Source organism: Acinonyx jubatus, chromosome B4 (genome assembly GCF_027475565.1).
Source record: "Acinonyx jubatus isolate Ajub_Pintada_27869175 chromosome B4, VMU_Ajub_asm_v1.0, whole genome shotgun sequence".
Taxonomy (NCBI): domain Eukaryota; kingdom Metazoa; phylum Chordata; class Mammalia; order Carnivora; family Felidae; genus Acinonyx; species Acinonyx jubatus.
The window spans coordinates 41073596-41101518 of NC_069387.1; the positions used below are offsets into that span (position 1 = coordinate 41073596).

The 27923-nt window shown below is 42.8% G+C and overlaps 1 protein-coding gene across 2 annotated transcripts in view; it reads right to left on the reverse strand.

Moving 5' to 3' along the window:
• The window catches only part of LPCAT3 (lysophosphatidylcholine acyltransferase 3), a 39623-nt gene extending 15218 nt beyond the window's left edge, over window positions 1-24405 (reverse strand). Inside the window, exon 1 of one of the 2 annotated variants that reach the window (XM_015061358.3) lies at window positions 24140-24405. In XM_015061358.3, the coding sequence (XP_014916844.1) occupies window positions 24140-24290 (151 nt within the window). In that variant the 5' untranslated portion in view covers window positions 24291-24405. The remainder of the gene's footprint in view (window positions 1-24139) is intronic. The other variant, XM_053225768.1, reaches the window with a different exon arrangement.
• Between the last annotated feature and the right edge of the window lie 3518 nt (window positions 24406-27923).

Sequence of the window (27923 nt, forward strand, 5' to 3'; positions counted from 1 at the left end):
TAAAAAAAAAAAAAAAAGTTCCTAAACGTTGAGTCTCACTTTCTTGGCTTGCTTTGACAGGTGGCCGGTTACAAGCTGAATAGATCGCACTGACCTATCTTTCTTTTTCTCGTTCACTGAAGGCTTTTTCCTGGCTCCTAAATATGGCTGATCTCCAGGATTCAGTGTTGACTCCCTTACCATGCTCGCTACGCTGCCTCTCTGGAAATGGCATCTACTCTCACCATTAATAGGATCTTCACGCCAAAGACAAACACATCTTTAATCCTAACGTCTCAAGTTTCAGTTCCACATTTCCTACTTCCTGGCCGGACATCTGAAATTCTGTATTAACTAAAACACGACTTACCCTCTACTGAGCCCTCTCTTGGCTTCTGTTTTTATTTATGGTGCCATCATTCTCCAGGTCACCCAACCACGTTCAAAAGCTTGAGTCTGGCTTTGCCCCCTCCCTGTCCTTAGTTCCCTCCTTTCCATAGGATCTCAGCACTGTTACCACCTTGTCTTCTGTGCTCCACTGGCAGGTCAGACCCTTAAGCACTCATCCTTAAGCTCCTGCACCCTGAAACTCATGCTCCCAGCAGCCCTATACCAGAGTACTCTTCCTTCAGTTCCTGTTCAGAAAACACCAATGACTCCCAAATGACTCCCGATGACTACTCAACAGAGTGCCAGTCCCTAAGCCTAAGATTCAAGGTCTGTCTTCTAAACTACATTTCTAATTAAAACTTCCATTTCTCTGCTTCAGCTAAAACTGATCTGCCAGATTTTGCCCAAACATATCTTAGGTCTTTTGACTCTATACCTTGGGTCATGCCAGTCCCTTTGCATGGAACGCCTTCTCCAACCACCCCTCTACCACTCATTCTAGAAAACCCAGTTCTTTCCTTTTGTAAGGCTACCTCAGACCACAGTGAACTCATGGCCCTGTATATTATGGACTTGTGCCTTAAACCCATGGTACTTAGAAATAAGACTCTCATTTGGTAAGTCATTATATACTATAATGTGCCATTCTTTACATTTTTGTTGTGTATTAAGGTCTTTTGCTTGATTGGTCAACAGTAATGGATGTTTAATAGCTGTTTGACCTTGAGCATCAGTTTCCTCATCTGTAAAATGGGGGAATAGCACCTGCCTCAGTGAGTTGTTGTAAGGACAACACATACAAAGTACTAAGCACAGTGCCTAATATATTGTAAGTGGGCACAAAATTATACAAATACACATTCACATAAAGTTAGAGGGAGGTAAACAGGGCAGCCTTTGTTTTCCAAACATCTCCTTTCACCTTCCTGCTAACGGTCTTTTTTCCCTTTGTAGCCTCAGACCCTTAATCCTCTTCTTAGCTCATATTTCTCTTGTTAAAAAAAAAAGTTAGAGGGAGGAAAAGCAGGCGTTATCTGAGAAAATTCTGGGGCAAATGGATATCAGAGCTTCTGAATCTAATCTTCATTCCATGTGACAACCAAATGACTAAGGGGTTTCCTTCCCATCTGCATTTCAAAAGAAGACTCAAAGCATATTTATTTTATAAGGGTACTGACTTCGGCTTGCCAACAGCACTTTTCCCAAAATACAATGTACTACTGAATTAAGGCGCCGTATGGTTGGAAGAACACGAACTTTGGAGTTAAGACAGACCTCAGTTGTTACTTACTAGCTGTTGACTCAGGCTTGTTGATGGTTAACCTTTTTGTCCTCAGTTTCTGTTAACCCGTCTCATCAGTAAAATGAGTATCTAGCTTAGGGTTTGTATATTAAGCCTGATACACATCAGATGCTCAGTAAATGGAATTGGGCCACCTCTGCTTGAACAGTGAAGTGCCCAGTGATCTCATCTCGTCACCTGGCTGTGAATACCACCCATTTGCTGAGTTCTCCCCAGTTTTCATCTCCAGAACAGACTGCTCCCTTGGACCCCACACTGCTATGGACTACTCAACACTTTGAGTAGGGGCACGCCTAACAGACACCTCAAATGTAACAGGTTCCGCAATGGCACTGCCGACCTACCCTCCTCCCTAAACCTGCTCCTCCCCTAGCCTGCCCCACTTCAGCAAACAGCAACTCACCCCTCCCTCCCTTAGGACTGGGACCCTGCAACCCTGCCATCATTCTTGACCTCCCCAGCCACGTTCCACCCTCAACCCAGCCAGTCAACAAATCCTGTCTGTTCTACCTTGAAAATAAGCCCAGAATCTGACCACCTCTTCCCCTGGTCCAAGCCAACACCGTCTCTGGCCTGTATTATTATATAGTTGCCACCTAACTTCCTGGCTTCTGCTCTTGCCTTTGTTCAGTCTAGCCTAACACAGCACCCATGGATATTCTTTTTTTTTTTTTTTTTTTCAGTTTATTTTGACAGAGAGAGAGAGAGAAAAAGAGAGAGACAGAGATATTGAGGGGGGAGAGGGGCAGAGAGAGAGAGAGAGAGAGAGAGAGAGAGAGAGAGAGAATTCCAAGCAGGCTCCGCACTGTCAGTGCAGAGCCTGACATGGGGCTCGAACCCACAACTGAGTCAAAACCAAGAGCTGGTAGCTTAACCAACTGAACCATTCAAGCGCCCCACCCACAGGGATTCTATTCTATCAGATCAGCTCATTCCTCAGCTCAAACCCTCAGAAGGCCTCCAATCTCACTCAGCAAAGCCAACAAGGCCTGTTCGCTCTCCCCAGCTTTCTCTGGCCCATCTCTGCCTCCGCCATGCTTCTTCCCCAGCCACAAGGCTCTCCTGTCCAGGCAGTCGGGCAGGTCCAGCCCCAGAGCCCTCACCATTAGTAGGTTCCTTGCCTGAAATGCTCTGTGTACAGATAAGCTCCAGTCCCTCAGGTCTTTACCAAAATGTCACCTTATCAGTGAGGCCTTACCTGACCTTCCCATCTAAAATTGCACACACTCCCTCCTCCTCCCCACCAGCACTCACCACCAACACACACTTCTTGTTCTTCTCTGCTTTACTTTTCTATTTCCCCCTCAGCACTTATTAATTAATTAATTAATTAATTAATTATTTACATAGTATATATTTTGTTTATTTATCAGCCTTTGAAAGTAGGGATTTTTGTCTGTTTTCTCCCCAGTGCCTAGTACAAATCCTGGTACAAAAAAGGGTCTCAAAAATATTTGTTGAATGGATGACAAAACGAAAGGATGAGAGAATATTCTCTAGGCAGCCAATGAAGTGTTTATTAAGCATCCACTATGCGTGGTCAGCGTTGCATTAGGCAAAAAGGGGAATGTTGGTAGAAACCAAAGAGGTGTTTTTTAACCCCCAGGGAGCTTTGCAGATAAGAGAGAAGTATCAAACACTGATGTTCTTGAAGTACTAACTGCATGGAATAGCCAATGCTGTAGGAGTCAGAAAGGACAGAGATCAGTAGTGGCCAGAGAAGTCAGGATGGATAGAGAAGATAAGGAAAGGGCGCTCCTGGGAGGAGAGTAATGTAGTAAAGACGCAGAGATAGGAAAGAGCCCTTCAGAGTCACTTCAAGAGGGGTTAACTACAAGGGGGGCAAAACAGCATAACAAAATGGCCAGGAAGGTTTGGAAAATGGGCAGTCTGAAATGGACATAACAGGAAAAAAGCAACAGGACTGTCTGGATGTGGGGGGGATGACAGAAAAGGAGAAATTAAAGATGAGTAAGCCACTGTGATGGTCTTCAAGATTTTTGCTGGAATAAGCCCCTAAAAGACTTATGAAAAACTCTATACCCTGTCACATTTTTAAGTTGTCATCTATTAGTTATAAGCTTAAACAATAGCAAGTGATGTGTTTTTTAAATGTATATTGAAGCTGTGCTTTAAGTACGTGTGGAAAATGTCTGCCGATGGCAGGCTAATCAGCTTGATCAGACTTCCTTTCTGTTAAAAGAGGCCTAGGCTCATTTTTAAGTTCTAGTAAACATGTTAATACTTCTCTCATAACGACCATCTTATTTCTGAATTCTGGTTTTAAGATGGATAGATAAAAGGGGTGCCTGGGTGACTCAGTTGGTTAAGCATCTGACTCCTGATTTTGGCTCCGGTCATGATCTTAGAGTTTGTGCGTTGGAGGCTGAGCTGGGCTCTGGGCTGACAGCGCGGAGGCTGCTTGGGATTCTTTGTCTCTCTCTCTCTCTCTCTACCCCTCCCTGGCTCTCTCTCTTTCTCTCTCAAAAATAAATAGGAGTGCCTGGGTGGCTCAGTTGGTTAAGCACTGGACTTCGGCTCAGGTCATGATCTCACGGTTTGTGGGTTCTAGCCCCACGTGGGGCTCTGTGCTGACAGCTTGGAGACTGGAGCCTGCTTTAGATTTTGTGTCTCCCTCTCTCTCTACCCCTCCCCCACTCACGATCAGTCTCTCTCTCTCTCTCTCTCTCTCTCAAAAATAAATAAACATTAAAAAAAATTTAAAAAGCCGGATAGATAAGGTTGTCATGAGTTTGTCACCTGGATAAAATAAGAGCTGCTCAACTATATGCTAATTATACTTTAAAAAATAATTACAAAAAAAAAAGGGACTGCTCCTCTTTGCTTTACTTTTGTGGCATCCTGGGGCAACCCACCATACCTTTTTTTCACTTGTCTAAGGCTGCTAACAGGTGACTTTAAGGGAGCTGGGAAAGGAGAACCTTCAGAGCAGACAGTCTTCAGCTTATTAGTTTTAGACAAGAGTACATATGGAAGCTGAAAACCTGGAAATTAATTCCCTAATCCATGCCCATGTATCCCCTGGAAAGTCCTTGTGTACCCCTTGGGTACACATACCCCAACATGAAGACGGATAATACGAGAAGTTTTGCAGAAAGAATTCCAAGTAATTTAACTGCTAAGTAGCTTCATTATATAAAAACAAATCATACAAAACAGAATGCGCCATTGCCTTGTATTTTACAAATACAACATGAGACTCGAATGACATTTCTATTTTGTTGTTAAGTAGACTTCCTGTGCAGCGAGGAGCCCAGCGTGGGGCTTGAACTCACATCCCTGAGATCAAGACCTGAGCTGAGGTCAAGAGTCAGACGCTCAACCAACTGAGCCCAGGCGCCCTGACATTTCTGTCTTTTAACAGCTGCTTTACGCTAAGACCCCCGGGCCCGAGAGCACACACTTATTTAGTCTTCCACCATCGTCTTCAGGGAACTGACCGTGAGAAAACTTAAGAAGATCTGCTTGAAATCCATGCTTTTATCCTTTTCTCCAGATTCAGAGAAAAGAGGTACCTTCCTCCTCTTTAAACATCTCCTCCTTCCCTTCGGGCCCAGTCCTTGGAATTCTAGCCATCTCAGTCTCACCAGAGAACTTTATGGTCTTTCTTGCTAGCTTCCTTATTCTTTCTTCCTCAATGATAACAATTATTATTATCATTAATGCCAGTGAATACCAACGAAACGCTTACCGAGTACTTACTACATGGCATGCGCTGAGTTAAGCACTTTACACACATTATGCCACTTAATCCTCCTAATTAAATGAAGGAAGAAATATTATTGTCTTCACTTTCTGAATAAGCAAACAAATAAAAACAGTTAGCTATATACTGTGCTGATTGCTGAGTAATCCATGCAGCTGGATATTAACCAATGGGTCTCACCTCTAAGTCCGTGACTTAAGCCCCTAGCACATGATCTCCTCTAACTTCAAACTTCCCTTCTAGCCCTTCTCACTACCCCTGTCCCTTCACTGCTGCTTCTAGCTACTGTTCAATCCCACTTACTCCTTTTGTAGTCAATTTCCTACAATCATGGTCTAATTCATCTATTTCTTGTCTACCCGTTTCTTAGCTTTCAGCAGTGCTCTTAGGAACTGTTTACTGACAAGATTATGGAGGCTCTTTGGAATTTCTAGTTAGAGATGGCTGGAAAAAGCCCCAGTTTCATTCTTATCTTGCCTGGATGTTATAATTTTTCTAGTCTATGGAAGGTTACCACAGATAATGTCTATCTTGCTTTGGGCAATACTGCAGGGCCATGTTGGAAGGATCTGTCAAACAGCTATCTGTTCTTTAACCAAATTTCAGTTAAATTTTTCCAAGGATTACAGACCAGAATATAAAATAGGACTGCTTTTGAATGTGGCTTATTTGTTGTTTATTTATTTATTTATTTATTTAAATTTTTAATGTTTATTTTTAGAGAGAGAGAGACAGAGCGTGGGCAGGGAAAGAGAGAGGAAGATGCAGAAACCGAAGCAGTCTCCAGGCTCCGAGGTGTCAGCACAGAGCCCACGTGGGGCTCGAACTCACGAACCGCGAGATCATGACCTGAGCCGAAGTCGGACGCTCAACCAACTGAGCCACCCAGGCGCCCCTGTTGTTTATTTTTACCAAATACTTACACGTGATAATTTTATCGTCACTATTCCTACTTTGAAGATCTGCCATTCACTTCTTTTTTCCATCAAAGTGGAAGTTCCTGTGCCCAACCACTATACAGAGAAAAGGAAGACAAACAAATGGAAAGGACAGGAAAGCTTTGCCCGACACTGCCTATTCAAGCAATTGGTAATGGGTTAGGCACGTTATGCTCGGTTACTGATCACTGTGTCAGCTGGAAGAGCACCTGTAGATTATGGACGTTTAGGTGAGGACGAAGCTCTCACCTTTGGAATCTGTTCAGAAGTGGTCCTTTGTTTCTCTTCACCAGATTAGGCCTGCGGATAGTAAGGGCAAGGTGCCAACACATCTTCCACACTCTGACAATCCTGTACAGCTTGGGCTGAGTTATGTGCTGAATGGTTATTCATAATATATTCAGATTCTTAGAACCTGAAGAAATCTTAGAAATCACTGACTCCAAGGCCTTCATTAGATAAGACACTAAGGCCCAAATGGGATCACAAGCATGCCCAAGGTTAACAGAGCACAGCTCAAATTAGAATCCACATCACTTGACTTCCATTCGGATATTCTTGCCACATGCCTTGGCACTTGGCAGTGACCTGCTAGCGACTCACTAATAAATACCTAGCTGTGTGCTTTTAAAGCTACAGCTGTATTATTCTTTGCTCAACAATAATCTATATTCAAGCATCTGGCTGCAGACACATGCACACTCATGTTTATGTTTGCTTAATCTCCTATCTAAACAATTAACCTCTACATTTTAATGCCAAGTCTAGGTGCTCTCCTGTGCCCTCTTTGTTAATCCAATTCTTGGGGACTCCCCGTCCCTGCCTTCCCTCACACAGCTCAGTAAGAATATAGTGGTTCCCTTCTCAAAGCGTCCTCCAGCTGAGTATCTCGAACGTTCTGACAAATGTGATACAAGATTCAAGAAAACTGGGACAAGTGATCAAAATGTCCTGGGGATCAATGAATAGAGGGAACATTCCAAAGGTAAACTAGTGGATGGCTGTTACTTGTGAGAAAGAAAAAGGGTTTGCTATGAAGTTTAAGAAATACTCGGCTTTGTGCTGGTGGTACGGAGCCTGCTGGGAATTCTCTCTCTGTTGCTCTCTGCTCTTCCCCTGCGCGTGCACTCTCTCTCTCTCTCTCTCTCTCTCAAAAAAAAATATATACATATTAGTTTTTTAGTCACTTAACCCAACCCAACAACCTAAACCCGAGCTGCCCCAAAGTCCCACCAAGAGTAATTCTTTAACTGCTCCATTTAAACCAAATGCTCTTAGTAATAAGCAAGGCCATGTTAAGCTTAGTGCTGGCGGCTGATAGACCCACACGTTGGCTAAACTGGTAAAATCTGCTACAAAGGCTGAAAAGTTAAGACCCAACAGGGGACTGACTTTGATGTCACCATTTTTTGTTATGCCACAAGGAGTTGGACACGAATAGATTCTCACTAGCTTCTTAGTCCAGGAGTTAGCTGTCCATCAAGGCAAGCCCTCCGCAGTATTTCAAGTCTGATTATGGCAGAAGGGATGTGAAGATCGTTATCCATATGTTTGAATGTCCGGTTGCAGTATTTTTGTATACTACAATGGTTTGTTCAAATGGTCACATAGTTACTTTGTTACTGTAGATAATTTTTTTTCTCCCCTCCAACTTACTCTACAAAAATGTACAGACTGAAAGAATGTTAAAGCTAAAAGAGGCTGTTGACTGGCCTTTCTCCATTTTAGTGGAACAGGGACAACAGCTTTTCAGACTGACTTTGAGGCACGTCAAGACACCAAAATGCCTTTCTTAGCAAAGACAGTGTATCACATTTTAATTTTCTGTAAATTAGTAAACGACATGGTGGCAACTTGCAGCCAATTATCTGATCAGCTAGAATATCCCTGGACTCAGGAATCAAGAGTAATCTAGTTCAGAAAATCAGCTCTGCAGTTTGGGTAAATTACTTAGATTATTTGCATCTCAATTTCTTCATCTGTGAAATAGGGAAATTGGCAGCCATATCTGCAGGTTGTTGTATAGATTAAAAGAGAAAATATCCATAGAAGCATCATACATGGATTTCTTTGGGGCCACTTAAAAATTCTACACGTCAGTGCACCTGGGTGGCTCAGTCGGTTGAGTGTTGGACTTCGGCTCAGGTCAAGATCTCACGGTTCATGGGTTTGAGCTCTGTGTCAGGCTCTGTGCTGACAGCTCAGATCCTGGAGCCTGCTTCAGATTCTGTGTCTCCCTCTCTCTCTGCCCTTCCCCTGCTCACGCTCTGTTTGTCTCTCTCAAAAATAAACATTAAAAAAATTTTAAAAATTTACATACGGGCAAATATTTTATATAAGCATAATCTATACCTAACCTTAAACTTGGAGTATTCTTTCAACTGGTTTGGCCTCTGCCCACCTCACTATGATTTAACTAAATTAAGGCTATAGCAAGTTGAAAAAATAAAGGTCTGTAAATTGTACCCGCTACTCCCAGAAGAAGACCATTGGCCATGAAGCGAATACAGCTTTAGTTTCAAGGCTCGTCCTTGGCATAGGCCCCATTTAAGGCTCTGGGCAGTGGTGGGGGGTGGGGGTGGCAGCTAACAGCATGTTCACATGGTCATATGTTTTTGTGAAACTTGTTAGCTATTTTTGTAGCCTTTTTCTTAAAAAAGGTTCCCAAGATTATATAAGCTTCAGGTCCCCCAAATCTTGGATTATACAAAAAAAAAAAAAAAAAAAAAAAAAAAATCAACCACCACAACAAAATTAGGCATATGCCAGAAAATTCTTCTACTCCCAGAATCCCGTGGGTACAGGGCTTCATCCAAGATCTTCCAAATGACAAGCACATTCCCCAAATAAGTTCTGGTGGGGGGTTGTGGTGGGGGACGCTTGGCAGCAGTGTTGGTGGCTGTAGGATCCCGGCTGTCAGTGGCGGCACAGGTCTGAGGAGGGGTGAGGCTGAGAAGGCTGTGACAGGATTGTGACTGGTAGGCAGGGAGAGCCAGCTGGGACGTGGGATGCAAGGGTGGTATGTGGGAAGCAAATTTTGAAGAGGAGAAGGGGCACAAAGACTGTCGGTGTGGACTTCAAGATACATGGTCACCCCTAGCCAGCGTGCAGAGTAAGGGAGCAGAGCAAGGGAGCAACACGTTGCCTACAAGCGCTCTTCTTTGTTCATTAACAGTTTTACGTACAGTGGCTGAAACGCTGGGTACATCAAGAGACCACAGGAGGCAAGGGGATGCAGCCAGGGTTAGAGAGGGGAGGAGAGGGGAACGGTGGGGAGGGGAGTGGTGGGGAGGAGAGGGGAGGGGAGGGAAGGGAAGGGAGCGGAGCGAAGCGGAGGGAAGCGAAGGGAAGAGAAGGGAAGCGAAGCGAGTGGGGCCATGGGTGTGTGTGTGTGTGTGTGTGGGGTGAGGTATCCTGTATTTCATTATACTATGGCTATGCATTTCAGATGGCAGAGGCATCTGTGTAGGTCCAGGAAAGGAAAGGACTGTAGGAATCATCTAGCATAGATGTTTATCACCTGGGAAAACAGGCCCATCACAGGCACGGTGAGAAGCAGCGGGCTGGCCAGACCCCCACAGCGCAGCCCCCTTCCCTGCTCTCTGACCGGTCCCCCTCCTCTTGCCTCTTATTTTCCTTTCCTGCCCTTTCTGTTATTGCTTCCTCCTCTTCCTTCCCTTGTACAGACCTGAAGTGTTCCTCCCCCCCCCCCCCATTTTTAATGCTTTCTGGATTTTGTGCGTTATGGTTCTCTCTCAAAAACGTCTAACTGGTGTGTAGTAACGTGAGGCCCTCCCCACCCCCACCCGCGCCCTTTGAATTTATGGCACTGGTTTTCAGTGGAGAAACGGGTCCTGGGTCCTTCGCTCCTATGGTGACTTGATCTTGCCTAAGGTTGCCTGAGGGTCACAAGGCCCAAGTGGCTAATTAGCTGTTCTTTCTCCACCCCTCCCACCTACTGGTCATGATAATTTCTCTCTAGAGTTTAGAGTTGTCAAATCTGATCTTTGTAAATACAAACAAGGTAGGTGAGACTTTTTCCTCTGCAGGTATTTCAGCAAATGAAACAATAAACCCTTTCTTACATCTAAGATTCTAACAGAAGGAAAGATAACAGCATTACGCCCTGTAATTGTCCTCATGAATCTGAATAGCTGTTAATTGCTGGGTTCTGCTCTACCTGTGATCATACACAGTCCCTCTTTAGCCTTTTTTTTTAAGTGTAGAATTCACTGAATTTTGCTATATTCTCATTGTTGTCCAAGCATCCCCAGGGTCTAATGCTGGAACATTTCCATCACCCTGACAAGAAACCCCACCTCTCTGAGCACTCAGTCCCAATTCACCCCCCCTCCCCATCTCATCTCCTGGCAACCGCCAAACTACTTTCTGTCTTTATGAATTTACTTATTCTGGACATTAAAAAAAAAAGTTTATTTATTTTGAGAGAGAGGGAGGGAGACAGAGAGGCAGACAGAGACGGAGACAGAATCCCAAGCAGGCTCCACTCTGTCAGAGCAGAACCCAATGCGGGGCTCAAACTCAATAACCATGTTATGACCTGAGCCGAAATCAAGAGTCGGACGCTGAACTATGCCACCTAGGTGCCCCACTTATTCTGGGCATTTTATTAAAAATTTTTTTTTAAGTGTACTTATTTATTTTGAGAGAGAGAGAGAGAGAGAGAGAGAGAGAGAGAGAGAGATGAGGGAAAGAATCCCAAGCAGGCTTTGCATGGTCAGCTCAGAGCCTGATGCAGGGCTAGAACCCACAAACGGCGAGATCGTGATCTGAGCGGAAATTAAGAGTCAGCCGGTTAACTGACTGAGCCACCCAGGCACCCCTATTCTGAACATTTTATTCCAATGGAATCATACAAAATGTGGCCACTTCTTGGCACAATATTAACATAATGAAAACATTAGCATAATGTTTTCAAGGTTCATCCACATTGTAGCAGGTGGCAGCACTTCCCTTTTTTATGGCTGAATAGTATTCCACCATAGGAATGTAACATTTTGTTTATTCATTCATCAGTTGGTGGACAAATAGGTTGTTTCCACTTTTGGGCCATCATAATAGTGCTATGAACATAGGACGCAAACGTTGTACAAGTTTTTGTGTGAACATGTGCTTTCGATTCTCTCGAGTATAGAAACGAGGGGTGGAATTGCTAGGTCATACTGTAACTTTAACTTTGAGAAACTGCTGAACTGTTTTCCATAGTGGCTGCACTGTTTTACATTCCTTTCAGCGATGCACAAGGGTTCCAATTTCTCCACATCCTCACTGACACTTTCTTATTCCTGTTTTGTTTTGTTTTTGGACTACAGTCATACTAGAGGGTGTGAAGTGATACGTAATGTCATTTAATTTGCATTTCCCTGATGACTAATGAGTTGAGCATTTTTCTATGTACTTATTGGGCAACTGTATGTCTTCCTTAGGCAAATGTCTATTCATATCCTTTGCCCATTTTTTAATTGAGTTATTTGTCTTTTTCTTATTGAGTTACAAGAATTCTTGATATATTCTGGACACTAGATCCTTACCATATGTATGATTTACAAATATTTTCATAATCTGTGGGTTATCTTTTCATTTTCTTGGCAGTATCCTTGGATGTACAAAAGTTGGAAATGACCGATTTCTTTCTATATTCAATATTCAATTCTACATTCAATATTACTTGAATATTTGGGAAGATTTTTAAAAGCTAAAAATTATATATTTTAGAATTAAAAAATACTTTAGAATATAAACCAAGAGGGTAAGACTTGAAGAAATTTGGAGCTTCTGGTGATATGATGATCTGGGTCCCCATAATTATGTTGGGTTCTTAGTGTAAATAATATAATTGTATGGCACCTAGTTCCTAGCTTTGCTTTTGTTGACTACTCTTTCAGAAGACTCAATGAAGAATTAAAGAGTGCAGTCAGATTATCCTTTGGCTAAAGAATGAGGATTTCTAGTAGCACTAATGGTTTGATATTTTTAGTCAGAGCCCCACTTTATTTGTACGCTAACTATAATCAATCTTTCTCCCTTTCGTCAGAGGTATATGTCATAAGAAACTTAAAAGGGCACCGTTCCAGTTGGCCTCTGCTTGCTGGCTTACAAACAGAAATTTTGTATTTATGGACAGTGATCCAGAGTGGTGTCCAAGTGCATCTGAGTTTAGAGCTGCTATCACAGCAGAAATCGGAAACCTCAGGAACTATAAGGCATTTACCATGTCTACATGGAAGCCACTTCTCATCACAGCATTTACAAATATACAGTGATCAGAACGTTAGCTTCCTGGGATCCCATATCTGCCTCAGATCTGTATACGATATATATATGTGAATCCTCTATTTTTTTTTTTTAGTAAACTGCCTACAAAATTACTACCTCACCACTTATATTTTATGCAGCAGAATGACCATGTATGCCTTTCTTATGAAAATGCCATAGCAACATGAATACTTGATACTGAAAAGCATCTTTAATTGACAAGAGCTTTTTATTTTTAATTTAAACACAGCCCATGCTTGGAGTGGGGCACTTAAATAGTCTACTTGGTGACTTCATGTGAGTCAAAAACAAAACCTGGGTCTGCTCATTTTTGGCCTGATCTTCTACCCACTTTCTGACAAATGTCCCTACAGCTAGAATGCAGTGGCATTTCTATCAGAAGCCTCTATTACTAACAATTTTGGTACATATGGTTCTTAGAATACTTGGTGCAAGGTGTCCAGAATTTAATGAATCTCACTTTATCTTCAAAGCCAGTGCTTGAGTAGAGAGGAACTTGGATTTAAAAACCAGTCCATTTTAAGCCCAAAGGCAATTCTTATCCAGAAATTACTTATCCTTATTTTTAGTGTCTTACACACCCCCTACTCTTCTCATTTTGAAAACGGGGTAGAAATAAAGCTGCATACAACATCATCTTTTGGGCTGCACAAATCACAGATAGGCTTTGAAGGCCTCTAGGGAGCTATTACTGCTTCACCAAGAGAACTCTAGGTGGGCCCTAAATCTCTTGGCCCTGGACTTCAGCCAATTGCTGAAAAAATGTCAACACAAACACACACCTCTACCTTAAAAAACTCTGTGCTTGGGAAGAACAGCTTTCCCTGGCAGCCGCGACTGGGGCACCTCGTTTTTGTTAGAGCTACGAGTCAGTTTATCAACTGTGTTAACAAATGTGAGGCAATCGATTAGGAGAATGCTATACTGCTGGAGGTGGCTGATGCAAGACAGAAGAGGAAAGACTATTAGTCTAACAACCTTACGCAAAAAAAACCTCCTCTACATTTAACCTTCTCATCAAAAGTGTGAAACAGATGGTGGAGATAATGATGTTAGTTAGACAATGAAGATGATGATGATCTAACAGTATCATTGTTATAATAACATTAACAGCGTAATTTGGTAATAATAATAGTATTTGAGGAATAACAAGTGATGCTAGCAAATAGGGAAAACTAAGCAATAAGAATCTGAGAAATTTGTTTATTACAAAGATCACGGGATACGACACCATTTCAAAAAGCTGAAGATACTATGGGGACACCAAGTATTACAAAACCGCTACCAGAAGAAATAAACCAGTGATCCTCAAACCTCAGGGTAGTTACTATAACCTAGAGGACATGTTAAAACACAGATCATCAGGCCCCATCTTTAGTAGGTCTGGGGCAGACCTAAGAATGTGCATTTCTAGGGGCGCCTGGGTGGCCCAGTTGGTTGAGTGTCTGACTTCGGCTCAGGTCAGGATCTCACGGTTTGTGAGTTCAAGCCCCTCGTCGGGCTCTGTGCTGACAGCTTGGAGCCTGGAGCCTGCTTCGGATTCTGTGTCTCCCTCTCTTTCTGCCCCTCCCCCATTTGTGCTCTGTCTCCTCTCTCTCAAAAATAAATAACATTAAAAAAAAAAGAAAAAAAGAATTTGCATTTCTAACAAGTTCCTAGGATGCAAGCCAGGAGATGCTAGGAGGTGCTCATGACTCTGGTCCCAAGACCATAGAGTCTACTTGGAAAGGAAGGAGATGAATATTTGTTGAGGGAAGGAAGAGAGCAATTATTTAAAACTACCTTGGGTTAGGCTTGGTCAGATGCTTACATATATATATTTTTTTAAGTTTATTTCGAGAGAGTGCACGCATGAGCAGGGGAGGGGCAGAGAGAGAGGGAGAGACAATCCCAAGCAGGCTCTGTGCTATCAGTGCAGAGCCCAAGGTGGGGCTGGATCTCAGGAACCGTGAGGTCATAACCTGAGCCGAAATCAAGAGTTGGACACTTAAACCGACTGAGCCACCCAGGTGCCCCCATTGTTTATACATTTTATCTCATTCAGTCCTCACACCCTAATGAGCTTCCCCAACTTTTCCAGAGCAGAGAAGAATGAATGTGTCCACACAAAGGGTATGCCTAAGCAGTTCTCTAGAAATAAAACATTTCCTTGATAACTACGCTATTTTAAAAATTCATGTAAATTTCACATTCTGTTTTGAAATATTGTTGCTTGTTAGGAATTAAATCCAATTTAAATATCAGATAAACTGCTTAATCCTTAACCTCAATTCTTTGGTAATATCGGCCTTCGGGAACATGAGAAAATGGGTGGTTGAAATTTAATAATTAGTCTATTGTAACACAGCTGGTACATATTTAATGCAGAATTTGTACTTAGGCCTGCAGGTGTTTAAAGACAATACACCTCCTACTACCTTAACTCCACCATTTCACCCCTTACCTACCTGAGAGGTCTATCAGGTTCTTCTCTACTATTCCTTTACGGATTCTCTATTGTTCCAATCAAACCAGCCCACTTACTGTTCCTCAGGTTTTTCTCACTTTTCCTGGTCTCCACATATATGTTCATTATTCTTTGCAGCTGGAAAGCTTCCTCTCTCATCTCTCCCTTACTAGAATCTTCCATAACCTTTAAGGTTCAGCTGAAATGCCATTTCTTTTTTGAAAACCAATCCCATTTTTAAAAGGCTGCTGCACTGAACACATCTGGTGAGTTCTGATGGCTCCCCAGACGGATTTAATAATGTCAGTGGGTATATAATTATTTTTGTTAAATTAGCTTGTGCATATAATCTCATGGGCCCAAATTTACACATGCCTCTGCAAATAAATGATTCTTTAATTTTTTGTTTAATGTTTGTTTATTTTTGAGAGTGAGAGACAGAGTGTGAGAGGGGGAGGGGCAGAGAGAGAGGGAGACACAGAATCCAAAGCAGTCTTGGGGCTCTGAGCTGTCAGCATAGAGCCAGACACGGGGCTCGAACTCATGGACTGTGAGATCATGACATGAGCCCAAGTTGGACACTTAACTGACCTAGCCACCCAGGCACCCCGTGATTCTTTAAAAAAAAAAAAAAGATTTGCAAATATTTTTTTATGGAGTCATTCTTTTTCTTGAGTTTTGTATTTCTTTTTTTTTAATGTTTATTTATTTTTGAGAAAGAGAGAGAGAGAGAGAGAGATCAAGCGCACAAGTGGGGGAAGGGCAGAGAAAGAGGGAAACACAGAATCTGAAGCAGGCTCCAGGCTGCGAGCTGTCAGCGAAGAGCCTGACACAGGGCTTGACCCTGCGAACTGTGAGATCATGACCTGAGCGAAAGTCGGATGCTTAACCAAATGAGACACCCAGGTGCCCGCAAATATTTTTTTAAAGATTATTTATTTTGACAGAGAGGGAGAGAGAGAGAGAGTACGTGCTCACTAGCAGGGAAGGGATAGAGGGAGAGAGTGAAAGAGAGAGAGAGAGAGAGAGACAGTATCCCAAGCAGGCTCTGTTCCATCAGCGCGGATCAAATGACCTCGGCTCAGGTCATGATTTCATGTTTCTTGTGTTTGAGTCCCGCATGGGGCTCCACACTAACAGTGCAGAACCTACTTGGGATTCTGCCTCTCCCTCTCTCTCTGCCCCTCCCCAGCTAGCGCATACATGCATATGCATTCTCTCTCTCTCTCTCTCTCTCTCAAAATAAATAAACTTAAAAAAAAAAAAAAGTAATACTGGCACTCAAGAAAAGTTTTGTGCAATGTAAGATATTGGAGTGCAGATAAAAAGGAATTGGAAAAATATATTTAAAAGAAATCCCCAAAGAGGAAGAGTTAGATTATGATAAAATCTGTGGCTATGAATAAGAATAAAGATAAAGTCTAAAAATGTAGAATATATCTACACTTCTAGAATTGGAAGAAGGCTTGAAAGTCACCTAAGACAACTCTCTTATTTTTCAGTAGTAGAATTTCTGGACCCTGCTTTGTATTATGGTCAAAAGTCCCATCTGTGTAGTTAATGCTGTTTAATTTCCATCTGGCTTGGCCTTGGTCTCTTCACATTGTAATTTCAGTGCTACCTGAAGAAGGCTTTTTGCACTGAATAATAGATTTAGTTCTGAACGACCAGAGCTGACTTTGGTCCAAAGGGAACTGAATTAAAAACAAAAAACAAAAACCAAAAAAAAAAAAAAAAAAAAAAAAACCAAAAAACAAAGGGAACTGAATTGTAGGACCTACTGTGATTTTAAAGATTGTTAACCTTAGTGATGCTAACCTGAACCTCTGAGGAAGGAATCCTTACTCTTTAAGTGCAATTTCTGATCAGTCTAATAGCCAAGCCACAGTCATGGCCAAGACTAGAGAATACTCATACTTAAGCAGGTGGCCATCTGCTCCATTTGGCCAGCTCCAGCTTTGGACCCTGCGAGGTATTTCATATGCTGATTACATATTGGTTTAAGCCCATAAACTAAAAGGATACCCACAGCATTGATCTTTTCCACCCCCACAGTTTGCAATCCCAGGGTGGTAAAGATAGGAACTTTAGAGTTGGGTAGAAACAGGTATGAGCTTAGGCAAGTTACTTAACCTTTGAAGGCCTCAGTTTCCACAAGGGCAATGATCACAGCACTACAATTATCTCATGAGTAATTGGCAGGTGTAGGTGGGGTATTGTTCAGCACTTCAGACAATGTCTGGTATGTACCAAATCCTTAATAAATGCCAGCAATTGTTATTATTGACACGGGGTGGCAAGGTTAACATACTCAGTCAACAACAATTGGGTTCTCTTCTCTCTTGTATAAGCTTTTCCACGGCATTTCATTCCCTCCCTGATTCAATTATGATACCAATATTGACTCCTAAAACTATATTTAGTCCCACTTCTCTCCTGAACTTAAGATTGGGTTTCACAACCCTTAAGACACCTGGAGTTGCCCTTGGAGCCTAAAGCAAATCCAAAACTAGACCACTGCTGGCACTGAACAGTATCTGACACTCCTTTCGACTTCTCTGTATTTGTGAGATACTGTTATCTTTCCAGCCACCCAGGCAGAAAGACTGTTTTTTTTTTTAAAGATTTTATTTATTATTTACATTTTTTACTTATTATTAAACACAATTTGTTTTAATGTTTATTTATTTTTGAGAGAGAGAGAGAGAGAGAGAGAGAGGGAGGGAGGCCATGAGTGGGGTAAGGGCAGAGAGAGAGAGACACACAGAGTCCGAAACAGGCTCCAGGCTCTGAGCTGTCAGCACAGAGCCCAATGTGGCTCAAACTCACGAACTGTGAGATCATGACCCGAGCCAAAATCAGATGCCTAACCGACTGAACCACCCAGGCGCCCCCAAATTTTATTTTCTTAAGTAATCTCTACACGCAGTCTGGGGCTCAAACTTACAACCCTGAGATCGAGAGTCACATGCTCTACCAACTAAGCCAGCCAGGTGCCCTAGACTGCATTGTTGTTGTTGTTTTTTTTTCTTTAAATGTTTGTTTTTGAGAGAGTGTGTGCAGGGCAGGCAGAGACAGGAGACAAAGGATCTGAAGCAGGCTCCACCCTGACAGTAGAGAGCCTGACGCGGGGCTCCAACCCCACGAACTGTGAGATCATGACCTGAGCAGAAGTCAGATTGCTTAACTGACTGAGCCACCCAGGTGCCCCATCTGGACTGAGTTTTTTACGAACGACTTCTTTATCCTCCATTTAATCAGTTGCCAAGTCATTCATTCATGTATTCATGTGTGAATGTATGAAATATTTCTTGGGCCTTTTCCATAAGCCAGGTGCTTAAGCTCCGGGAATACTGTCGTGAACAAAACTTACATGGTTTCTGCTCTTCTCTGCAAATATATAATTACAAATTGGAATATACACTTGGGAGGAAGTTTTAGTCAATATGAGAGAGCACAGCAGGGGACATCATATAAAATGAGAGTCAGGTAAAAGGCAACCAACAGAATGGGAAAAGATATTTGCAAATGACATATCAGACAAAGGGCTAGTATCCAAAATCTATAAAGAGCTCACCAAACTCCACACCCGAAAAACAAATAACCCAGTGAAGAAATGGGCAGAAAACATGAATAGACACTTCTCTAAAGAAGACATCCGGATGGCCAACAGGCACATGAAAAGATGCTCAACGTCGCTCCTTATCAGGGAAATACAAATCAAAACCACACTCAGATATCACCTCACACCAGTCAGAGTGGCCAAAATGAACAAATCAGGAGACTATAGATGCTGGAGAGGATGTGGAGAAACAGGAACCCTCTTGCACTGTTGGTTGGAATGCAAATTGGTGCAGCCACTCTGGAAAACAGTGTGGAGGTTCCTCAAAAAATTAAAAATAGACCTACCCTATGACCCAGCAGTAGCACTGCTAGGAATTTACCCAAGGGATACAGGAGTGCTGATGCATAGGGGCACTTGTACCCCAATGTTTATAGCAGCACTCTCAACAATAGCCAAATTATGGAAAGAGCCTAAATGTCCATCAACTGATGAATGGATAAAGAAATTGTGGTTTATATACACAATGGAGTACTACGTGGCAATGAGAAAGAATGAAATATGGCCCTTTGTAGCAACATGGATGGAACTGGAGAGTGTGATGCTAAGTGAAATAAGCCATACAGAGAAAGACAGATACCATATGTTTTCACTCTTATGTGGATCCTGAGAAACTTAACAGAAACCCATGGGGGAGGGGAAGGAAAAAAAAAAAAAAGAGGTTAGAGTGGGAGAGAGCCAAAGCATAAGAGACTCCTAAAAACTGAGAACAAACTGAGGGTTGATGGGGGGTGAGAGGGAGGGGAAAGTGGGTGATGAGCATTGAGGAGGGCACCTTTTGGGATGAGCACTGGGTGTTGTATGGAAACCAATGTGACAATAAATTTCATATATTAGGAAAAAAAAATGAGAGTCAGGAAAGAACTCTCAGAAAAAGTGACAATTTGAACTGAGACTTGAAAGATGAAAGACGTCTGTTAGGTGAATGAATGAAGAAAATTCTAGGCACCTGCATTAGCAGCTACATAGGCTCCAAGGTAGGAAAGGGCTTAATGCCTTGAGGCTGAAAAGTTGTGAGGGGCATGTGGATGGCTCAGGTGGTTGAGTGTCTGACTCTTGGTTTCAGCTCAGGTCAGGGTCAGGGTCTTAGGTTGTGGGCCCTGTGTCGGGTTCCATGCTCAGCGTGGACCCTCTCAGTCTGCCCCCCAACCCCTCTCTCTCAAAAAAAAAAAAAAAAAAAAAGTTATAAAAAAATAGTTGTGAACTTGCTTGAGATGAGGCTGGAACAGCAGGCAGGGGCTTACTAGCCACGTATGGAAGCCTGCGAAGAGTTCTGAGCAGGAAAGGCACAGCATCAAGACCTCTTTGCTTTGGGAGGGATAAGGACAGAATTAGAGACCAGTCAGGAGGCTACTCATGTAGTTCTGGTGACAGTCAGCAGCTGTGGTGATGGAGAAAAGTAGATGTATTTGAGACATAATATGGAGGTGGTATTGATAGGACTTGGGGACTGGGATGTGGGGACAGAGTTAAAGTGGCAGGGCTGATTCTTAGATTTTTGACATGAGCAGCTGTGTAGATGAACGTGCATACAGAATCTACCTTTTATTTATTTATTTATTTTTTCAGAATCTACCTTTTAAAAGATTCTGTGTTCCAGGGGGTGCCTGGATGGCTTAGTCAGCTGAGTGTCTGACTCGATTTAGGCTCAGGTCATGATCCCGGGGTCATGGGATGGAGCTCTGCGCTGAGTGTGGAGCCTGCTTAAGATTCTCTCTCTGCCTCTCTCCTCTGCTCCTGCTTTCTCTCTCTCTAAAATAAAAATTAAAAGAAAAAGAAAAGATTCTGTGTTCCTAAAATATTTCACATGAGAACCCTATGTTCCCCTCTTGGTGCAACCACCTTGCCTCCAAGCCAATATAACCATCTAGATCATTGTTCTTTCTCATTGGTTTCCCAACTTCTTGTCTGTGTCTACTTGAAATCACCCTATGCTGTATTATCTTCCTAATACAGCTCTGGTCACATTATATCCCTTTCAAATACCTCCAGGGATTCCCTACTCTTGGCTTTCCCCTTACCTGTCCCCCTTACCTTGGCTTTCAAGGCTCTACGACCTAACTTTCCAGTCTTATTTCCACCACTTCTCTATTTAACTCCTGCTTTAGTCCAAGTGGACTACTTCCTGTTCCTTGACCGTGTCACCACGCATTCCTACCTCAATACCTTTGCTCACTCTATTCCTTGTGTCTTACCATCTCTGTCTGCTGGAACCTTATTCAGCTTTCAAAGTTCATTAAAGGGCCAATCTTTCAATCTCATAACCTTTGTAATGGTCTCATGGCACTTAGACTTCTGCCTTTTATTGTGGTTATTAGAGTACTTATCTCAAGCCCATTCCCTACCCACTAACCGTAAGCCATACTTTTGAGTGCCTGGCTCTATCACTCATACTGCACCAATGCCCTTGTCCTTGCAGGCTCAAGCATGGGGTTTAACTCACAGTAGGCATATTTTGTTGAATTTATTTGGAACAATTCATGTTATTAAGTATCTAAGGAGTGATGAGACCCCAGCTGTTGAAGGGGAGATGTTTTCTGGCAGTATTTGCCAACACCATAGCAAAATTCATCTTCCACCAAATTCCTTGCAATCACACAAAGGACAAACATAGATAGACACATCCCTTTAATGGAGTCTTCTGGCTGTTCAGGATACTCCAATGCATTAATCCTCATAAGCTTATCCTTTCCCTGAAGTACTGAATATTAAAAATTACAGCTTCTAACTCAAGATTTTTCAACCTACTTGTAACCCATTAGTAGGTCATGAAATCAATTTAGTGGGTCATAAACACTACTAAAAAACAAAATAGAAAAACACACCGCATATGTAAGGATAAGTAACGTTTTCTGAAACGTGCTTCAAATACATATATAAGTGCACATGTGTACTGGGTCAGGATATGAAACATATTTCTCACCATGGGTCTGAGCCACAAAGGTTTGAAAGCTACTGCTTTAATGATCTATGGCCCACCCCGAGATCAGTACACAGAACCTAAGTAGGAAAAAATAAGATGTTAAGAAAGAGCAATGAGACTATCCAATTAAAAGTTATTCACACTTTAAAACGTGAATGCTTGATATACCTGACTCTTCCCTTGGGGTATCTGCATTTAAGTGCTTTTAACCTAAATTAATCTTGAAGTAGTAGAAAGGGAGTCAGAAATCATTTTGGACTACAGGCCTTCTTGGTACCTCTAACAAGGATTTCCTTCAGTATCCCAGTTCCCCCAGACAGCGGAGTTCCGGAACCAGGAACTCCATTACTGAAAGGCTACTCGTTTCTAGGTTACAATACACAGACATGAGAATACCTTTGTAAGGAAAACATTTACAACCAGAATGCACTCTTTCTTCCAGGCATGTGTCAAGCTTATCAACTTGTGTTTGCATGTATATATTTAATCCACACCTAGAAAACACAATCCTATATATATCCATGTGGAAGAGCTATGGCTGATAGGAAGCAACATGAGGCCCCAAGTCAATCTAAACATGAGAAACCCAGAGTTACTGAAGGCAACAGGACATGTGAGATAGGAAGGGAGGAGCTGGGAAATGGTAGACTGGCAAGGGGCCTCAGGAGTTTGGCAGATGTATTCACCAAGTGTTTATCACTTGATAACGCATGGTAATGAGGAGAGAAGGACATGGAGAAAAAACGTCCCAGTCAGTTGTATGCCCCAGGACAGTACAGAGCAGTGGCCCACCAGGAGCACACAGGCAGTATTCAATTATGTCAGCAAAAAAGGGACCAAGTCCAAGTCCTAATTCCAGCCGTAGCTCCATTTAACAGGTTGCCCCCTAATAATTTGTTGCTACCTGTGTTACGTTCTCAATTTATAGTTGAGAAATCAACAGTGAGCTTCCAAACTAATGAATGTAAACACTCCTAATTGCCAATTACAACCCCAACAAATAACTGGGTCAGAGACAAGGCTGAAGGAGTAGAAGTTCAAAGCTGGTGTGGTGCAAAGAACTCTAGATTGGAATGCTGACAACTCTGGGTTAGACCTAAGAGACACGGGAGGTCCTTTTCACCTCTAAAATTTAACAATTCCACAAGGGAGGGAAAAGGTGACCTTCAGTTGGAAGAAAGGAAGATCACCTTGGTTTTATATACAAAAGGCAAGTAACAATTATATTAGTTGCCAATGTTGTTTAAACGTAAATTGATGCCTCTCACATTATCTAGATCTAGTTAACACCCTTAGGTAATATTATATGTTCATGTCTCTGCTGACTACTGGATACATTACAAACTTCTTTCTGGCATTTAAGGCACATCTGCTCAACTTTTATCTCAAACTTCTTACCATTCTGATCTCTAATCTGCTCTTGTCCCAGAGCTGTTTGCTTAGTTCTTCCCCACCCCTACTATACCAGCTAAAGTCCCATAACCTTCACAAAACCTTCCAACTACTCAAGATTTATGCATCAGATCTTGACCTCTGAACTATTACAGGGCTTTACAACAGTCCTATTAGGTACACCTTATTCTCATTTCATAGGTAAGAAAATCGAGGCCCAGAGAAGTTAAGTGACTTGCCCAGGGCCCCACAGTTTGCAAGGAGCAGCAGGGCTGGGTCTGACTTGCTTGCCTTTCAAGTCCGCACTTTTTTTTTTTTTAATCATTGTGCCATGCTGTTTCCATGTATTAAAAACCATGGGAGAAAGATGCAGTAAAAAAAGCCTATAAACCAGTTATAATATAGCTTGTTGTGACATAAAGTCAGACACATCACATCCTTTGAACCATATAGGTCATAAACGCTTGGAGTAGCATAGTTTTTAAGGGGGTTGTCAGTCCTGTTTCCCAAACCCAGTATTAAAATAATATTCCAGGGTAAATGGCAGGTGAGTGGTTAAGGGTGGGGGAGAAGCAATATGGTATAAGAAGAAAACATTAGAAACAAGACAGAAAAGAGAAGTATAATGGAAGCTGGCAATGCAGAAAAAGGCTCCGAATATGGAAGTATAGATATGGGGCTTAAGGGCCCACAAAGCTAATACCTAAGTTAGGGGGCCTTTGCCTACCACAAGAAGCGCGCATGTGTGAGAGTTGATATTAATAACAGACAGCAGTACACATGGACAGAGAGTAGAACTCAAGAGAGACAAATAAGGATAGGTCGTGGGGACACGGGGTAGATTAGATCATGGCATGAGGAGACGGTGGTGGCTTCAAATGAGGGGCCAGAAGGGTAGAGCAGGGGTCGAAGAGAAAGGTGAAGAGGTTCAGAGGGCACGGCACCCCCAGACTCGAAAAGACTTGTCTTCCTCTCGACAGCTGGTTGGCATGATTGAGGATTCACATCCGGACCCCACAAAGCCCTCCTGGGTGGCTCCGGAAAGTGGAGGGGGGGGGGGTGTCACGTCCCTATTCCCTGGGGACTCCGCGAGGGGGCGGAGCGAGGCAGGAGGGTCCTTACCCATAAAGATGGAGATGATGAGCCGCAGCGCCTGTTCCGACGCGCCCAGGGACGTCGCCAACTTGTTAAGGCTCAGCTCCTCGAAACCCCACCGCAGCACCCTCGCCAGCTCCGCCACCGTCCCCACGTCCCCCTCAGCTACAGACGCCATCTTAGCTCCGGGCGTCCCCCAGGGACCCCCCAGCTCCGCGCGCCCCGAATGTGGGCACAAGGCTGTAGCTTCACCCCCAATTCCGGCCCGGAGCCCGCCCACGGCGTGCGCATTGGTTGCAGGCCCGCCCAGTGGCTCCAGGCTCCCTTGGCTATTGGTCCGTCCGGGCAGGGGGCGGGGCCTAACGCAGCAAGGTAAGCAGAGGGCGGGTCTGAACGTTTGTAAAGCAAAGGTGACTCCCGCCGAGAATGAACGCGGGGCAGGCCGAGGGGCGGGGCTTGGGATCGGGAACTTGAGTTGCGATTGGAAAAGTCTAAAGCCGGCGGCGAGGTGATTGTACAACTCGGTTCTAACTGCTTGGGGGAGGAGTCGGTGAGGGCGAGTGTCCGGCCGGCTCGTGCGCTGCCTTCCCATTGGCTGAGCTGGGAGCAGGCGAGAGTCGGGGCGGGGGGGTCCGTCACCCGACCGCGAGGTTACTCTCGGTCGCCGGCGCGCCGGGGTTACTGGGGCATGTAACGGGGAGGGCGGGAATTCCTGGAGCAGTTTCGCGAGCGCCTCCTAACGGTACCTCTGGGCGGTTCTCAAACCGTTGGGCACGCCGCCTTCCCTTCGCAAGGGTGTCGGGAGAGCCCAGCGCCCCACAACAGTTTGCTCCTTTTAGTTCATGCATCCGTTTTCACGTAATCTCCCGGATTGAAACCTCACCTTCCCCCGAGAGGCGATGAAATTAAAACATGCCGATTTGGTCCGTATTACTTTCATTTAAAACGGACTAATTTGTCGCTATTGGACTCATATAGGTTCATGGTAAAGGTTCAAACAGTTTAGAAACAGAAAAAGGAAAGTTCTTTCTTCTCACCTTGTTTCCCATTCTTACTTCCTACAGGTAACCACCGTTCAGATTACGCTAACAAAGGTGTGTTGAGCATTTAGCATGTGCCTGGGACTGTCCTGGGCTCTGGGGAATACAATGATGAGCCCAAAGTTAGTGTTAATGCATGTGTAATTGCAAGCAAAAGTAAATGCTCTGAAGGAAAGGAGCAAGGTTCTTATGTAACAAAAGAACTCTAAGAGTTTCTTATAACTGGAATTTGTGGAACCTTCTAGTACAATTATAGCTTATACTTCTATAGCACTTTGCGCTTTCTAAAGCACTTATGTCCATATTATTTCACTTAATTTGGCTGTGAAACAGGATGTTTATTATTATGATGTTGTCTTACAGGCACAGAGGCTTGGAGAAATTAAGGGACTTGCTAAGTTCCTTTAACAGTAAGTGGCAGAGACAGAATTTAAACAAGTCTGTTAAATTTCACTTCCCTCTCCCCCTTTTTTTAGGAAAAGTTGTTTAAAAGATGAATTATTCAAAAAATATATGAAATATTCAGAACAGTTGAGAATAAGAGAACTTCCTCCCAGATTTAGAAACAAACATCTTATACACAGTTGAAGAGCCTGGTATATCCTTCCCATGGCATCTCTCTCCTTCCCTTCTGAGAGGTCACCACTTTGCGGACTTTGCTTTTATGAATCCCATGCCTATTTTTATATGTTATATACTGTGTACATCTAGAAAGAACATATTGTTTGCCTACTTTTAAACTTTATATTAATGGCATTACAGTGAATGGATCATTTTGAAGGTTGTTTTTACGCTTAACATCTTTATTGAGATGTATTCATGTTTTTACATGTAGCACGAATCCATTCATTTTATGGTGATGTAATATTCCATTGTATGATTATACTACTGTTCATTTTTCATGGTCATGTTGAAGAATACTTGGATCATTTCCTATTTATTTATGTCTTATTTTATGACAAACATTGCTGCAGTGGGCATTCTCCTTTAGGCAACAGTGAGAGTTTCTCTAGAGCCATGACTCCAAACTTTTTCTTTTTTAATTAACTGAGATCTCCTGTAAGAGATCTCAATAATAAAATCTTAAAAAACAATTGCTGATCAGGATCCACTAACTTGATATCAATTCCTACCAGTAGTTCGTGGTCCTCAGTTCAGAAAAGATTTCTCTAGGGTTTGTAATCAGGAGGGAAATTATGGGTTATGCACACTTTTAACTTTATTAGATTTTGCTGAATTGAAGTGTTTGGCTAGATGTTATTTAAGATCCTTGGGGTGCCTGGGTGGCTCAGTCGCTCAGGGAGCCACCTGAGTCAGTCAGTGGCTCAGTCCGACTCTTGATTTCCGCTTAGGTCATGATCTCACAGTTTGTGGGATCGAGCCCCAAGTGGGGCTCAGTGCAGAGCAGGAGTGTGGAGACTTCTTGGGATTCTCTCTCCCTCTATCTCTGCCCCTTCCCTGCTCTTTCTCTCTCAAAACAAATAAAGAAACTTAAAAAAAAAGATCTTTAACATATCTGATTTGTTGAATAAGCAAAATATATTTGGTTAAGCATCTTGTTTAAAAATGTAGAAAATTGGTTTTTCTTTGTGTTATACAATTAGATAGCATGTTTCCCCTTCTTGAGCTTCTGGTGTTCCAAGAGAAGGCTGGGCATGGCACCGAGGCTGTGTCTCTGTTGACATAAGTGCCTATTTTCCTTTCTCCTCAGGGTTTGACCAGCTACATTCTTGTCATTCTTCTTACTGTTCCAGTGCAACACCTCTTTCTCCAATTATAGTATCTGGTGCTTGGAAGAAGAGGTTAAGATTATGTGGCCTTTCACTTTGCGATTAAACACACTCATTGAGGGCTTACTAAGTCAGGTTCTGTGCTGGACCCTCAATACAAAGACGAAGAAGAGACAGTCCCTGTCCTCAAGAAGCTCTGTGTCTAGTGGGAAGAGGGACGTGAAGGGATAATTATAAAGCAAAGTGGAAGTGTTCATATGGAAATAAACAAAACATGTTAGTGAAATCGCTCTTCTCTTATTGCTGCTTTTCCTGTCCTTCTTTTCTGCAACAATCTCAGTATCTATTTCTATTTCTTCCTCCCTTCCTTCCTCCTTTCCTTCTTTCCTTCCTTCCCACCGGCTCTTTGATCTCTGTCTATTATCATCAGCAGAGCTTTCCTTGGCTTTCTCTGAAGTTACAGCCCTCTTTTTCCTTTCCCTCCCTACCATAATTTTGTGAATACAATCTCACTTTCCCTTGATGGTAGAGATGGTTGGTGCTCATTCAATATCCATCCATGTGCCTATGACTTCTCAACTCCCTGGTAGTCAGGTCGGGACCATGTGACTAGTTATGGCCATTGGATTACAAGCAGAAATGAAGTGCCATTTCCTGGCCAAAGGGATAAAAAGCCAGAGTGACTCCTAAACGTCTCTTTTCCCTTGCTGTGGTAAGCTTGTGGAGGCCATACGTTCTGTATAGCGTAGCTATATGGTAGGGGAAAGAGCTTTAGACTTGGCTTGAGCAGGAAATACAAACTTTGTGGTGTTAAACCACAAGATTTAAAGTTACTGCTGCAACTTATCCTGACTAATAATACACTAACCCATCACTCTTTATCCCCATTAGAATTTGGTATTCATTTTCACCATTTATGAAACTAATCACCCACTAGCCAGCAACTATGGTTACATTTACTTTCCCTTTTCTGTCTCATATTTTTCATTTCCAAGAAGTCTTACTTTATGCTGGAATACTTTTTTTTTTCCTCCATAGCAT